General features: G+C 48.1%; 1 protein-coding gene across 1 annotated transcript in view; it reads left to right on the forward strand.

Annotated features, from left to right (window-relative positions):
• ext1b (exostosin glycosyltransferase 1b) overlaps positions 1-16,976 on the forward strand; it is a 66,022-nt gene that overhangs the window by 35,465 nt on the left and 13,581 nt on the right. The window contains exons 2-4 of the mRNA XM_076302096.1: positions 14,698-14,791; positions 16,134-16,241; positions 16,751-16,870. Of these exons, the coding sequence (XP_076158211.1) occupies positions 14,698-14,791; positions 16,134-16,241; positions 16,751-16,870 (322 nt within the window). The remainder of the gene's footprint in view (positions 1-14,697; positions 14,792-16,133; positions 16,242-16,750; positions 16,871-16,976) is intronic.

The following is a 16,976-nucleotide window of genomic DNA, read 5'->3' on the forward strand; positions in this document are numbered from 1 at the left end:
CTGCGTGTGTGTTTGATGTTTTTTGTTCAGCAGGTGGGGAGGTAGCCGTGTGTGTGTGCGTGTGTGTGCTTTGCCTATAGATAACCACTGCAATAGATAACTCCCTTTGTCAGGCCAGGGAATGCGTCTGGTAGTTTAAAGCGTGCCAAAGTGGTGCGCACGGCTCTTTATCTGCGTTTTGTCCAAACCCAATCTCCACTTTGGTTACAGCTCGGCCCAATCTCCTCCACCGCTCCGCCTATTTGGCAGCCAAATCAGAACCTCCACGCTCATGCTGTGGTTATCATCTCTCCACCTCTATATATCTCTCTCCCTCTCTCTTTCCTTCCCTCCCTCCCTCGCCGTTTTCCTCTTCTTTCTGCCCGTCTATTCGGGGGGTTTGGACGGTGGCCGTGTCCGAAGGCAGAGTAGTCTTTGTACCAAAATCCTTCCTCCTCTTGCCGCCCGAGCTTTGTCTGATCTTTTGGCTCACTGAGTATGCCCTCTCCCTGCTCCATCTGACTCTTCTCTCTCCAAAAGAAATTCCCTCAGACAAGCTTTATTGCGCAGCGCTGGGCTTCAACCTGGTGACAGTAGAGAAAGAATGCGAGAGCTTGCATGCAGGGGATGGGGGTGGGAGGGCAAGAAAACATGAGATTTCTTTCTCCTCCTTCATTTCTTTATATAATGGCTGTTTATGCAATGGCAGGACTGGAGGAAGCAACGCTGTTTCAGACTAGTGCTCTGCGGCCAGAGATCCAGTTTTTTTCTTTTTAAACCCCTTTTTTCATCTGTTGATTTTTATGTCTTTGTTTTGTTTGTTTTACCACACAACACTGGTGGTGTCCTTCCAAGCCCACCGAGCTAGAGGAAGTGGTCAGACACGCAGCTGGACTTGACTATGTGACATTTCGGACCGCGCTCCACTCTAGTTTATTGGAGAAGAAAACACAGGCACTTGTCAAGCTGAGGGGAATAAGATGGCGGCTTTATTATTTTAGCACAGAGGACCCGGGCTGAGTCTATTTGCCTCAGCTGTAATGATTGGAGGATTTATCCAAAGGTCAGCTATTGTGTTTCACCAGTGGTATTTAGTATATTGTTGTGTGTCTTATTTTATAAGTGTCTGCCAAAGAGGATAAAACGCTTTTGTGCTCTAATGAAAGCTGTCAAAACATGTTGAGTTACGAGTCGGATGGAAGGGGGAGCCGAATGTTGAAAGTGTGTCTGGAAAATCTGACTGGAGTCATTGTTCGATTCCCAGACCGCAAATTGGAAGTGGTAGTCAGAAGGTATGCGCACGCAGACACATACACACTCATTTTCGGTCACTTAATGGAGAAAGGGAGCGAGTGAGGAAAATGGATGAATGTGCTGGCACACACAGGTACTGCATTTACCCTTCTCACCTGGTCCAGAACTTATTCCCTCTCATTAGCTGGGCGTTAGAGACCAGCTGAGGCCGGTGGACAGAGGCCAAGCTCATTTCATTTTTCTTCTCATCCCTAAAGGCATTCCAGCAGGAGCCCGGCCATTGCATCACATTCTATCCACTGTTACATTGTACTTGCCTGGCAGTTAAAAAAGAAGTCCGTGTTCCTGATATGACCGCAACCAACTGGTGTGTTGGAAGGAGGAGGCAGTTGAATTAGATATTGATGATGGATATAAGTGAAAGTATTTGAATTGAATATAAGTGGATTCAAGTGTTTCATACCCTGAGTGGAAGGAGATCAGATAGATTCAGTTTATTTAAGTGCGTTCTATAGAGGAGTGGGTGGAATAAATTAGACCGCCAGATGAAGGGTTGTTCACCTGGAAGATTCTTTTTTTTTCTAGCTTTGTTCATCCCTCCTGACTTCCCACAGCCTTGAGGTGAATGAGAATAGCAATGTGAGTAACAATGAGGGTGTCTTTTAAATACATAAGCAAGCCTACCTTTTTTCCAACCACTCTCGGTTGCACTACTATAAATCCTTGTGTGCTGGCTAGCATGCAATAACCGGAAAATGAGGCCTGCTGTTGTTATTATCAGCACTTGTTACACAGCAGGGTATGGTTTCATAATCTAAACTGATAACAATGTTATCCTTTATGCCAATATCCTCTTTTAGCCTAGGAGTCTATTGCAAGGTCTTCCTAATAAGATCCCCACAGGCCTTCGGGCCACAATTCACTGGAGAAGCAGACATGTAAAGGCATCCTGAAGAGCAGGCTTGAAAAACGATTAGCTCGTCGACATATGAAATATGTACATAATAAACGACACACAAAGAATAATATGCAGCTTGTGGAACACTCTGTCTTGCTTTCTTCATAGGAATTTTGAATAAGATATTAAACGAGTGAACAGACCATTTTGATTGCTGCTCGCCATCTTGGCAGAATTGTATGTTTTCCGTATTTGTCATTTCAACACTTATTGTGTGCCTTTTATGACTTTTATAGTCCTTTGTGCTGGTTCATTGAGAGCTTTATTGCACATTTTCCTTAGCTTTATTCCAATAGCTGGTTGTGATATTGGCGAGGCACAATGAAACCTTTGATCTGTAACGCTGCAAGCCCACCATCACAGATGTGCCATTTGGTATGGTGTGAAATCCATTCAGCTGATGCCTGCGCCCTCTCTCCCTCTCTTTCTCTCTCATTTTCTCCCTGTCTTTCTCATCCTGCAGTGTTGTCTCACACAGCAAATATTCTCCTGAAGCAATATTGGTGATGATGGGAGAGGAGACATGCCAGCACACACACACACACACACACACACACACACGTGAAGGATGGCTTTCCGCAGGGCTTCTCACAGAAGGGAAGAGGGCTGTGTGGATCCCGAGCTCTAATTAAATGCATTTAACCCAAGGTCGAAGCTGAGCCGAGTGTGAGAATGGCACTTCTCCTGAGCTGTAAATGTTTTATTGAGTCCCTTTGAACTGAGGCTGAAGGCAATGCACACTCGCTCTGCCAAGCTGTAGGGAGACACAGACACACACACTCTCTTTCTCTCTCTCTTCTTTCTTTTTCTATCTGTTTCTTTTTATTTCTCTATATTTTTTTCAGTCTGTCTTTCTTTATCTTTATGAAATAGAAGAGATCTGAAGGTCTCTCCCTCCATCCTCTGCCTCTCTAATGGATGTGAAAGCAGTTGTGTCTCAAACCTGCCGTGTTGCACACGTGTTGTTGGTGGTGTTGCACATCTTCCCGGTCCGCTGTACCTGCTCTCCGTGAACGCGGCTGAATGGGAAAGCTTCGCTCATCGCACTCCTAACGGGGAACACCCCCCCCCCCCCCCCCGCCAAGAACAAGGGATGCAGCGGGAGGCAGGGGGCCCCCGTCCTCTTCATCCTGTCGTCTTGTCATCCTTTGCTTCCCGATTTTATATTTTCCCCTCCTCTCTTCTCTCTTTCTTCTTCATTGCTTTCGTTTGTTTTCCCCCCCGTAATCTTCTTTTGTTGTTCCCCTCATCAGCAGTGGGATGTGGTTTCGCTCATGTTGGTTTGTTTTGTACTGGTGCGACTTCAAAGCTAGCGTCTGCGTGCCACGTTTTGTTGATAGCAGAATGAGCCGGAAAAAAAGAGCTGTTGTTTTTTTGTGTTTTTTTGATTAGTTAGTCAGTTTGTTTGTTGAGAAAGGGAAGCCTGTGTCCAGGCGACTGCTGTGAGCCAGAACCGCAACCACTTCGCTTCGCGCACAGTGTGTTACATTTTGCCTTGCTGTGCCTTATATATTAAGACATTATTTGTAGCTTAAAGGTAATGCTTGTTTACCAGTTTATCCGTGGCTGTGATTCTAAAGGGGCATCATATGAAACGGTGCAAACAGGCCTGTATGATGGATGTAGAGAGAGGATGTACAGGACTCTCTGCCTATGAGGGCAACCCTGTTTCCCTACACCATGGCTTCTTTGATCTGGTTTAAACTGTGGCGTGTGTGTGTGTGTTGTGATATGGAGATTGAGCAGGAGTACGATTGTTTTAGTTGTGGGACTGTACGTGCTGTGAGACCGCACTCACATACATTGTGTATATGGGCGTGTGGTTTGCATGCTTGGATGCCTGCAAAGAGCCCTGGAGAGCCAGATCTTCCCTTCAAGTTAAGTAAATGTGTGTGTGTGTCTGTGTGTGTCTGTGTGTGTGCGTGTCTGTGTCTTGGAGCGAGAGTATATTTCGTTGGCTTTGTGAGGTTGTGTGTGTGTGTGGTCACCTCCAGTTGCTGAGTGTGTTTTGACACCTCAAAACTGCTGGTACATGGGAGAGCATCATGGCTGCAAGGACCTGGGAGGTGGCCTCAGGTTTGTGCTCATTGTGTGGGTGCTGTGTTTTGACAGCCAGCTTTGTGTATGTCGCCGTCTTCACAACTGAGCTCATAGGTTTCTGTCTCAATTCTCTCTCTCTGTGTGTGTGTGTGTGTGTGTGTGTGTGTGTGTGTGTGTGTGTGTGTGTGTGTGTGTGTGTGTGTGTGTGTGTGTGTGTGTGTGTGTGTGTGTGTGTGTGTGTGTGTGTGTGTGTGTGTGTGTGTGTGTGTGTGTGTGCGCGCACACCTGTGGTAGGACACATGCAGTGGTACCATGTAATTAGTGCTTACTTGTATGTCTAGCCCTTGTCTGACACACACATTAAGCGTTTACTGCTGTTCCCCTAAAGAATGGAATATCTAGAGCCAGGGGGTTGGGATGAGTCACGTCTCCTGGTGTAAGTTGAAAAAGTGTTTGCTCAACTTTTATAAATGCGAGCGTACACACACACACACACAGCACTCAGAGCGCTCATCTTTTAACACATGCAACAGATGACAAGCGGGCTCTTTGGCTGTGAAGTCACTTTGCAATCAGTGTGCTGTTTGTTCTCCGCCATAAGTGGTGTGTGTGTGTGTGTGTGTGTGTGTGTGTGTGTGTGTGCACACAGGATGTCTGCTTATGGAGATGCACACAAAAGCTCAGCAGGTCTCCAGGCCTTCGCACCACTGCTTCAGCCTTTCCCAGCACCACAGGAAGGCTTATTATTGTGTCCTTGTCACAACCTTTTTTCCCCAAAACACACACACACACACCAGTGAGTCCTCGCACCGCTGCATTCAAGGCCACTTTATTTATCCTCTCTTTTCTTCTCTTCCTGTCTTCCATTCTCCCAGTCATTTGATTCTTTTCATTTCTTTACTTTTTCTTCACTGCCATGCCGTGTTTTCACCTGCACAGTCATGTCCTCGTCTCCTTGTGTCCTTGTCGCCTTGCTCCCTATCGCCTCTTTCAGTATTACTTACTACCATTCAGCAACATGACCATGATGAAATGCCTCTGAAAAGGCCTATCCCGAATCAGCCACTGCATAAGGGCGCTAGTTTAGTTGGCGTTCCCTCATGCCCACGGAGTCTTGAGGTCAGTTGGATTTGTAGGGAATGAGTGAGTGATGATCCGGCCTCTGGCATCTCTGTGCTCAACCCACTGGTGCTGCTGGGAGATTCGCTCGCTGAACATGTTGCTAGGAAACGGCTGAGGCATTGCTATATTGCTTTAATACCCCCCTCCCCTTAACACACACACACACACACACACACACACACACACACAAACAAACAGACAGACAGACCTTCTCACTACATATCCTTCACTTTAATTGGCTCATCTCAGAAGTTGAACAGAAAGAGAGAGAGAAACAGCTTGATACTACTCTTATGTCTCTCTCTCTCGTTCTTCTCCTATCTCTCTCTCTATCTTTCTCTCTCTATCTCTCACACTCTCACTCGTCTTCTAAAAGCCTTTCCTCTCAGCCACTCCAGTTCAGTCATCCTTTCCCCCCACTCTCTCTGTATCCTCCCTTCTCTCTCAGCCCTTGTTGGTGGGTTTTAATGAGTACTTCAATCAGCTCTGCTTTGAGCTCCCTTTAATTGGCAGTCCCTAACTGACAGGTAGCTAACTGATGGAGGGGCCGCTGTCTTAACTGCAGCTGATTACTGTGCCCGAGCTCACAGTCACTTTGACTGGAGCCTTTTGTGGTTGCGTGCGAGTCGACTCACTCTCTCTCTCTTGCGCATTCCCATTCTCTTTCTCTCATTCTCTCTCTTTCTCTCTCCCTTTCCCTCTCTCCTTCTCTCCTTCCCACTCTCTCTATTGGTCTCTCGTTCTCATTCCTTTTTAGAGCTCTCACTTTCTATTTCCCTTCTCTTAATCTCTCATGCCACCCTTCCCCCCCCCCCCCCCCCTCTCGTTTTCATTTTTTCCCTCTCTCCCTCCGTCAACCCATAAATGTACTTGTGCCTTTTCTGGGCTTCTCTGATGGAAAAGTGTGTGTGTGTGTGTCTGTGTGTGTGTGTGTGTGTGTGTGTGTTTTCATTCAGGACCAGAAACATTAACTGAATGTGGAGTTAAGGAACGTGCTCCTCTAAATCCTCTTGAACACATGGTCAGGTCATTGCAGGTTGAAATCCCAGGAAGCACTTATATAGAGTATCCACAGCTTTAGTGCACTCAAGGCCCAAAAAGATCAAATAAGGCTATGACAACATGCAGCATGGCCTACATGAGTGACGGATCTCACTTTGTCCTAGAAACTGTAAAGCTTCCCTGTTTCAGGCCTGTCAAGGGACTACAAGTAAAGTGTGTGTGTGTGTCTGTGTGTGTGTGTGTGTGTGTGTGTGTGTGTGTGTTTCATCCAACAGGTTAAGGTGTCCAAGGTTTTTGACAAACCTAGTTATGTTAGTGAGATCATTTCCTCTCGCTCTCTCTTTCACATCTCTCATACAGCCCTCATGCACTGTGTATGTGTGTGTGTGTACGTGTGGCACTTCAGTATTATGCGTGTGAGAAAGCCCTTAAGACACAGCTGCACAACACACAGCAAACCCTCCTTTTACACACACACACACACACACACACACACACCTCCCTAGTGCTTGCCACATAACAGCTTTTCCTCGTGACATTGGGTCTCTCAAATGCATCGCCCCTCCCCATCTCTCTCTCTCTCTCACACACACACACACACACACACACACACACACACTCTCCCACTTTTTTTACCTCTGCAGCTCTCCCTCTGAAGGCTTAAGGGATTTCTGAACCTGAGCCCAAGGCGACACATCCAACACTCTTTAACAACTCCCCCGATCACATCCTCACTAATATACACACCAACACACATACACATACTGATTGTTCAGGAATGAGTCCCAGCTACCTCAAGGAGAGTGCCTAAAGGTCATAACCCCCCCCCCACACACACACACACCATCTCCCTCTCTCTTGAAAGTGTGTTACTGGAGCCCAGAGCACAGCCCAGGCTTACGGCCACACCTAGATCATGTTGCCTGTGCTCAAAGGCTTGGATGTGCTCAGATTGGGGCTGGCCAGTGTGGACACTCCTAGACAATGGGCAGGCCTGCTTTGTTGGACTAGAAGAAGAGGAGGGGGAATAAAACACCCTGACCTTTTTTGGCTGGCGGACAGATTTTGAAATTGGAATGCATGTTGCTGAGCCTTGAGCCTTAAGAAGGATCTGTGGAAGCCATTGGCTATGCGGGTGCATCTCCCTCTCTTTGTCAACTACAACCCCCTGACACACACACACACACACACACACACACACACACACACACACACACACACACACACACACACACACACTGACTATCTTATACACACACAACATCCTCACAGTGCTCTATCTCCCTCTTATCCCATCTCGTCACTCCATCAGACAGATGACAGTCTCTTTGTCTTCCGTCTTCCACCCTTCTCTCTCTCTCTCTCTCTCTCTATCCCCCCCCCCTCCCTCTCCCCCCCTACCTACCTCTCACCATGTCTGCGCTGCCTTGTACAGTGAAAGATTGACAAGTGTTTCTCGGCATCGGCGGGCCCAGATCACATCGCTCCTCTCTTGTTTTCGCTTCAAAGGCCCTTGTTTCCAGGGCATCCCGCACGCTTGTGATCTGACAAGCCTGGCTGAAGTGCTGCCCCCCCCTCGCTCCGGCTGAAGGGAACCAACCAGGTGGGGGTTGGAGGTGATGGAGGTGGTTGGGGGGTCTATGGTCTAGGATCATGGATCTAGATCTAAAGTAGAACTGCTGGATTTCCTCAGTCACTGTAAGGGTTTATTTGTTCATTCATCTGTGTATTTGTGAGTGTTCCGTCCATCTTGCCTGCGTTGGTCCATGTGTTTCTCTTCTAATCTTTCTCTTTATGATATTAGTCTCTCTTATCAATGTCTCTCTATCTGTGCCTGTACATCTGTCTGCCCAGTTTGTCTGTCTGTCTGTCTCCCCGCTTAGTTCACTTAGTATTGGAGATGCATGTGCTGTGGTGTCTGTAGTGTCGGTGTGTTTTTAGCCACGAGAGGGAGGAATAAATTAGAATACGTTTGCAAATAAATGAGTTAATTAAGCTGCTCTCACCTGGGGCAGGGCACAGGGGAAGGGGGGATGCTCGTAGGATAGCGCTCGGATCATCAGAATTGGGCGTCTGTCTAGGAGGCCCTCTCTCCCGGTGCAGTGGACCCCGGGGGCACTCTGCTGCTCGCTGGTAAATCCTCCGGACTTGAAACAAGGAGGAGAGAGACGACTGCACAGCCTCTGTTGGACTGGTTCCTTCCAGCATTCTTTCCTGCCATTGTTATTTCTCCAGTCGCGCACTCCCCTCTTTTCTCTCTCTCTCTCTGTTGCTCTCTTTCCATCTCTCTCTTCTTCAGCATGTCTCATCCATCTTCTCAAATTCTTCAATTCTCTCTCTCTCTCTCTCTCTCTCTCTCTCTCGCTCACTCAATGTTTGGCAGTCTGTGATTTATGAGATTTCATTGCATGTGCAGCGCGTCTGTGTTGAGTGAGGTTATGTCTGGCTGCGCCTTGTCGAAGGAAAGAAGAAAGAAAGAAAGGAAGAAAGGGGGAGTTAAAAGTGTGTTAACTGGAAAAGATATGTATGTGTGAGTAAGTGTGTGTGTGTGTAGCTCGGCAGGCCGCCACATGTGCACTGACAGACAGCCATTTCTTTTTCCCATCATCCCCGACCCTGATCCAGGGAGGAGACTTGAGACGAGTTTGCCACCGCAGGGCTTTTGGACTCGTTCCCTTCGGGCTTTGTGGCGGTGGCGGTGTCTGTGGTGGGGGTGACTTCTGCTCACGGACATCATTGGAGCTCAAAGCCACGTAGTCAGTCCCCTGACCCCACCCCCACCCTTCCCGTTTCAGACCCTGTTGTGGAACAAATCTGTGTCTGCATCAAATGAGTCAGCATCGAAATGAGTCAGTGGTTTATTGAGTCTCTTTTCAGGCATGTAAATATCCCAACAATATTTTGTTGTGTGTGTGTGTGTGCATGCAGGTTTGATGGGCACGTGGTAAGTGGCTGCATATCTTGACCACTGATGTCCCTCTTTGTCAGAGCCTGTGCTGCAGCAGATAAAAGGGGGGAGAATGCCGGCGACCATAAACCGTGGTGTTCGCACGCCGGCTTTGAAGGAATTGTGTAAATGTGTGTGTGTTGCAGGGGAAGAACAGAGGGATGGGCATGCACTGACATGTTCAACATGCGAGAGAGAGAGACACACACACACACACACACACACACACACACACACAGTGAGTCACTCACACGCTCTGGCTGCCAGTGGACCATCTGGATGCAAAAGAAGCCAGAGGGGTGAAGCACATCTGGTCTGCACTCTACACCTCTGACGGCATGGACCAATCAGGTCACTCCAATCCCAAGGGACTGATGAGACCAGCCAATCCGGACAGCTTTTTTCCCCCCTTTTTTGAGTCACATCTGGACTTCTTACAGATTGAGACAGGCCGTCAGAGGAGTCTCTGGACAGTATGACCAACAGCACCAGTCAGCCAATTAGATCACTGACCATTTGACCAGCACATCCAGTCAAGACGGTCTAATTTACTGACACTCCACAACCAATGCGTACACACACTGACACAACCAATCAGGATAGACTCAAACACCCAGATTTTGTACATCTAACCAACCAAAACAGACGACTAATAGTGAGAAACCAATCAGTATAGTATAATCCCCCAAGCCAGTTTAGCAGCCAATCAGGTATGTCGGATTCTCCAGACACGTACAGCAAGGGGCCAATCAGGAGTGAGTAGCCTCGGGATCTGGCGATGACAGCTCCCTCTGCCCCTGTTCTCTGGTTCGAGTGATTGTGCTGATCTCCTCTGCACTGTAATTGGAAAATTGCATCCATCTGTTTCTAGTGCAAAATAAAAAATGAGGGGGAGTTAAAAACAAAACAAAAAAGAGGGAATGAGTAAAAAAAAAAGAGAGAGAGAGAGACCAGAGAGAAGAGGGGGAGGGCAAATTGAAAAGATTTCCATGATAAACCTGTCATTCTGCGTTAGATGCTGTGTGTGAGGAGCCCTTTGTTACTGTTACTTTTGTCCTCTCAGAGAGAAGCCTGCTTGGCTGACTGTGGTGAGGGACTCGCTCTCTCGCTGTGTGTGTGTGTGTGTGTGTGTGTGTGTGTGTGTGTGTGTGTGTGTGTGTGTGTGTGTGTGTGTGTGTGTGTGTGTGTGTGTGTGTGTGTGTGTGTGTGTGTGTGTGTGTGTGTGTGTGTGTGTGTGTGTGTGTGTGTGTGTGTGAGAGCAAAGGGAGTTGAGGGGGGGTCATGCTGCGGGGAGAGATGACTAAAGCTGATTCACGAGTGCCTCTGTGGACTGGGCCTGCATATGGAGCATGTCACTTCAGAGCCCCAGCCTTCACACCCATTAAGTATACCCTCTCTCCCTCCCTCCCTCTTCATCCCTCTTTCTCTCTTCCCATCTCTCTTTCTCCATCTCTCTCTCTGTCTGTCCCCACCACTCTCTTTTGCCCCCCCCCCCCCCCACACACACACACACACTCTCTCTCACAGCACTCAAAAGGAATTTAGAAGCATGTTAGCACTCAGTACTGTTTTGATGATACAGTGCATCAACTGAACTCCCATCACTACAGATAGACTATCCTATCCACTTACCACTCACCATAACTCAGCACCACACAACCTAAGTTAATTCATTTCATACTGGCTGTAGGAATCTTAGCTCTCAGGCTAGAGCCATGCTATCGCTACTGGGGATTGTGGATTTTCTTGCTCTTTCTTGCCAAATAGATGATGGATGGAAAAACTGGACAAGCAAGCATTTGGACGTAGTTCCAGTTCCACAGTTCCATAGCCCATAGTAACAAGCCACTGTTCCACATGAGTGCTGCATTTGTTACCTAATGACATTCAGATGACTGTCCGTGTGATTGGATCTGTGGATGTGTCTTGTTGTCCCCTGGACAAAGGCATATATTCATAATCTTTAATTGATTCTAATCTATAGCTGGTCTGTAGTGTTTAATCAGATTGCCTGGGGGCATGGTGGGTGAATCCTTACCACCATCATGGGATTCAGAAGGATGCCGTGTGCTGGCTGTGAGGAGGAGGGGGGGGGTGGGTTGTGCAGGTGGACCGCACAGGCGGCCTCGGTCTGTCACTGTGTGCTCCAGTGCTAATTGGTAATTAGCATTTATAAGTACAGTAACAAGGTCTAATTGTGACGAAGCATTACTTACGGCCAGTGTGCAGGTCAAGGGTGTGGCCATGCCAAGGGCACTCAGCAGACACACCCAGCTGTGAGATTGCAAGAGAGAGAGAGAGGGCAAGAAGAGGGAGTGCAGATGGGAGGATAAAAATGTGAGAGTGATGAAGCGAGAGTATGTTTGAATGCTGTACAGACCATGCAATCAGAGACACTTTAATGGCGGGTGCTCTTAACACAGAGACTCAGTAATACCACTTATCCCCTGCCTTGACAGTCTGCCAGAGAAGAACGTCGGGATAATGATTAGCTGATGCTCGGGAAATCGCTGCTAAGCCAGATAGCAACTTAGCCTCGTATGATGGGATCTTCTCTCTCTCAGATCGGCACCACGTCTGAGCCAGACTCTTGTCACTGTCAGACTGTCATAAGTACACAGCACACCCACAAATTACTGCCGCCAGTTATTCATTAAAACGCAGAACACAAGACAACAAGTATGCGATTTGAGACGCGGCCCTAGCGTGTTAGTGTTCACTTCTAACTTCCACTTTAGTGAGTGGACTGAAGTAGCGTGGCGTGCAGCCATGAAGTGTGTGTGTGTGGAGGGCAGCGCTGGGGTGTCCCTTAAGCCGACTTTAATGCGCCTGTCAGCCACTCGTGCCCTTCTCCTCACGTCTGCACAGATTACTGACACTGTTAGCCTTCGGGGCCAATGTGTTTGTGACAGCACCACTAGTTTCACATGCTGGCAGTGGCGTCCTCGTGAGTTTACCCACATGGCAGTGTAGCCAGAGGCTTGGCTGTGTGTGTGTGTGTGTGTGTGTGTGTGTGTGTGTGTGTGTGTTCATGCAGACATTGATGCCAATTGAATGTGCTTTATGTAGATGCAATGTTTGTGTGAGCGTATTTGTGTGTGGCAAACTGTGTGTGTGTTTTCGGGATTGTCACTGGTAGTGCAGAGAGTTTTGAGTTGTGCGCTCCAGAATCTTGGCAGTGGTCCTGGTCAAGAACCCCAGCTGAATTGCTCGGGCACAGGCTTTGAGTTGGCCGCTGACTGGGGTTTATTTAAAAGGCCGACGGGGGGAAGAAAAAGCAATAATGGGGAGAGGAAGAGAGTGAGTTTCCATATGTGTTTTTATTTGTTGTTTGCACAGCGCGCTGCTCGTCTTTCTGTTTAAGTGTCGGGGCCGATGTAATTACACCATGCGTTCCGCTGCTGTTGTCATGGAGACGAGCGAGGTCACCCACTGTGTGTCTCGTTGGTGCGGGGGGAGGGGGGTTGACTTTCTCGCGGGGGTCAGCTAATTGTGCGTTCGCTATGGAGCACACCCAAACAAGAGGGCCCCTGCCGACAGCTCTCTCACACACACACACACACACACACACACACACACACACACACACACAATTTCATTCTCTTACTTAGTCTATGATCACACGCACACACAATCAATCTCACAAGCACACACACAGACATGCAGGCAGCCACACACTCAAACATAAACAGTGGTGCCCAGCTGGTAGGGTGACTCCCACCCCCTCTCTGTCCCATGTGAGCCTTTTAGCTCTGCTTTAATTAACTATACCCCAACACACACACACACACACACACACACACACACACACACACACAGGCCCTTATTGCAAAAAAAAACATAATATCCGGGGACTGTACACAGACTGTATATTAAATCTGCGTATGTGTCTACTAGAAGGTGTGAGTGGGTGGGTAGTAAGGGTTTTGATAGAGACCTGAAGCAGTGGTATTGAGTGTATTGAGCATGCATGTTTGTGTGTGTGTGTGTGTGTGTGTGTGTGTGCATGTGCATGCATGTCATGTGTGTATGACCGTGTGTCAGTGAGCAGGCCCACATGCATACAGAGTGGTGCTTAGTGCAGTGTAACCCAATATCCTGCTGAGAGCCTCCGAGGTGCCATCCCCTGTGTGTTAATAACACCAGACAGGCTGTGCATATGTGTTTGACAGCCAAGACAAAGCTCTTCTTTGGCGTGTGTGTGTGTGTGTGTGTGTGTGTGTGTGTGTGTGTGCGTGTGCTGGGGCAGGTAATCCTTGTTTAAGAGGGAGTGGGCAGACAGTGCTTGAGACTGATCCTCGGCCCTGCATGGTCATTGATATTCTGTCACGTTACCAGACGGATAGGGATGTGCAAGAGGCATCTTGAGTGAGTGTGTGTGTGTGTGTGTGTGTGTGTGTGTGTGTGTGTGTGTGTGTGTGTGTGTGTGTAAGAGAGAGAGAGAGATGTCTTCACTAGGCAGAACTGATATAAACAGTTATAGATCAGTGACAGGAAGCAATGTGACAGTGTGCATACGAACACATTTATCTGCATTTGTGTGTGTGTGTTCCACAACAGTCATCTCATCCCTAGACTACAGTTCCCCCCTCGCTGAGAGGGCAAACTGCACCACCACTGTGTCAGCAAGAACACCACCCAGATTAATGGGACTGTGTATCTGAGTGTAGGCATGAGTGTGTGTGTGTGTGTGTGTGTGTGTGGGGTAGTGTTTTAACCTTCACCTCTAATGGACATTGGAGGCAGCTGAATGATTTTGTGTCTGATGAGTGATTTGCTTCTCTCTTAACCCTGCACCCTTAGACCCCTTGCCTTCCACACAATTTGGAGTGTGTGCACATGTGTGAGAAAGAGAGTGTGTGTGTGTGTGTGAGTGAGTGCGGGGCACCCACAATATCTCATGTGATAACATCACTGAGGTGTCATGGTGTGAAGAACACCTTGGGTAGCATCCTGCTGTTACAGCATGAAGGGAGGACTTTAACTCTCTGGAGCAGGTGCTGTACTCACCTCATTACACCAGGATGGTTGATCATTCTGTTTGGCTTGCAATCAGGCACACCTCGAGAGAGAGAGAGAGAGAGAGAGAGAGAGAGAGAGAGAGAGAGAGAGAGAGAGAGAGAGAGAGAGAGAGAGAGAGAGAGATGGAAGGAGTGAACAAATGACAGTAGGAAAGAGAAGAGGGGGAAAGAGGAAGGTGTCATGGCAGTGATGGAGTGCTGTAATTGAGCGTGGAAGACAAGTGGCTCTGAGGATTTAAAGAGAGTGTGTGTGTGTGTTTGTCTCAGATATGAGTTGCGTGTGTGTGTATGTGTTTGTGGGACTGCTCCTGAATGCTCGGTGAGTGTTTTTTGCTGATAGCGCTGTAACGTGCGTGTGTGTCTGTGTTTTGCAGGTATGATTATAAAGAAATGCTGCACAACTCCACTTTCTGCCTGGTGCCTCGCGGACGACGCCTGGGCTCCTTTCGTTTCCTGGAGGCACTGCAGGTAAACACACACACACACACACACACACTCCAGTGGTAGCGGACACACCCTTTCCCACCGGGCTCCCTAATTTCCTCAGGGCAAACTCACACTGACCTGCTTCATGCTCCTTGATTTCCCCCTCAGCAAGTGAGCAAACACACACCCTCAAAGCTACTCGCCACACACACACACACACTGCACTCATTTTTTCATTATCTTATGTACACACTTTTTGAAAGCCGTGCATACACCCTTCAACTACGCTAATTTACCTACCCACTCTCACTCACTCACACACGAATACACACACACACATATATATATATATATATATACATACACACACACTCACAAACAACAAGAAAACTTAAGTAAACTTCTGGTCTTAAACCCCCTATGAGCAAACTCATTTACTCCTGGCACGGTATATGGGTGTGTGTGTGTGTGTGTGTGGCGATGGCTGATGCCTGTCTCTCCTGACACCTGTCTGACCCCTGTGACTGACAGGTCCTCATTATGTCAGCCTCCTGTCAGACATACCAGCTGCTCTCTTTTCTTCTCTTCATCACTCTCCCTCTTCCTTTCTTTTCTTTCTTTCTTTCTTTCTCTCACTCTTTTCTTTGCCCCCCCCCCCCCACACACACACACACACACACACACATCTCTGTGTAGGCTGACTGTATTGATAGCGTTGCTTTTGCCAACAGTCCCCTCCTTTTAGGTAGTGCTCTCATCACTTATGTCTGCCCCGTGGCCATCCCTCCTTTACCATCCCTCCCTTTCCCAACGACCCCCACTCTATTTCACTGTTTTTCTCTATCTGCTTTTCTCTCCACTCCTTCTCCCCCTCATTGTCTCTGCATTCCTTTCTCAGCTGGAGTGCATGTGCAATTGCGGTCACTTGAATGTTTAATGAGTGTTCTTGTTTTAAGTCTTGCTTCGTGTGTGTGTGTGTGTGTGTAGGCACACACATGGGCCTATGTGTGTTCAGAAGTATGAATAACAAGGCTGTTTTCCTGCTTTGTATTTTTTAAATGGGCATCCTAGGACCTGTTTAAAAGCTGTTTTTACTGCCTCATAATATCCGTTTCCCAGTAAGCATCTCATTTCTTTTGTGGAGGTGTTTGTGTCTGTACCGCTGTTCACAGCATCAGAAGGGAACACTTTGAAACACTTGGTGTGTGTGTGTGTGAGTGTGTGTGTGTGTGAGAGAGAGAGAGACGACAGGAAGCAGACAGACAATGATTCCTGAATTATATATACAGACAAGTAGCAATGTGACTGCATCTCAGCAGCGACTGCAGACTAGATATGTGTTCATGTGTGTGTGTGTGTGTGTGTGTGTGTGTGTGTGTCGCAGGCGGCCTGCATCCCCGTCATGCTGAGTAACGGCTGGGAGCTGCCCTTCTCCGAGGTCATCGACTGGAACACGGCGGCCGTCATCGGAGACGAGCGCCTCCTACTGCAGGTACTGCTCCTCTGTCAGCTCTCTCCTCCCCTCTCTTTTCTCTCGTTCCTGTCATCCTCTCTCTCTCTCATTCTCTCTCTCCCTCTCTTCTCCTGCTCCTGTCATCTTTTTCTCTGTCACTATCTCTATCTGTCTTTCTCCCTCTCATGCCCTTTCCTTTCTACCTCTCCCATCATCCTTCTATTGCTCTCTTTTCTTTCTCCCCCTCTCTCTCTCTCTCTCTCTCCCCCCCCCTCTCTCTCTATGTGTGTCCACCTTCACCTGAATCCTTGTTTTTGTTCCTTTCTCACCCTAATCTTTCACATCGAGGCAAACATCTTCATATCCCTTTCCCTGCCTCTTTCTCTTTTTTCTGATTTTCTCTATCCCCTGTTTCTATCTCACTCTGTCGCTCTCTCATCCCCCCCTACACACTCGTTTCATCCTTAACTTGGTATTGCTTTTTGATCTTTTGATGCATCTTTTGCCTCTCTCTCTCCCCCTTTCTCTCTCCCTCTCTCCCTCCGTAGATCCCCTCCACGGTGCGCTCCATCCATCAGGATAAGATCCTGTCCCTGCGCCAGCAGACTCAGCTCCTGTGGGAGGCCTACTTCTCCTCCTTGGAGAAGATTGTGCTCACCACGCTGGAAGTGAGAACCGACACACTCAAACCCAAACCCTACCCTCTGTCTGTCTCTCTCTCTGTCTCTCTCTCTGCCTTGTCTGTCTGCCTGTCTGTCTTACCTCTGCCCATGT

This window comes from Alosa pseudoharengus, unplaced genomic scaffold (genome assembly GCF_046254945.1).
Source record: "Alosa pseudoharengus isolate Yale_2024_CS ecotype anadromous, Long Island Sound unplaced genomic scaffold, YU_APseudo_1.1 YU_APseudo_1.1_scf_23, whole genome shotgun sequence".
NCBI classification, from domain to species: Eukaryota; Metazoa; Chordata; class Actinopteri; order Clupeiformes; family Clupeidae; genus Alosa; species Alosa pseudoharengus.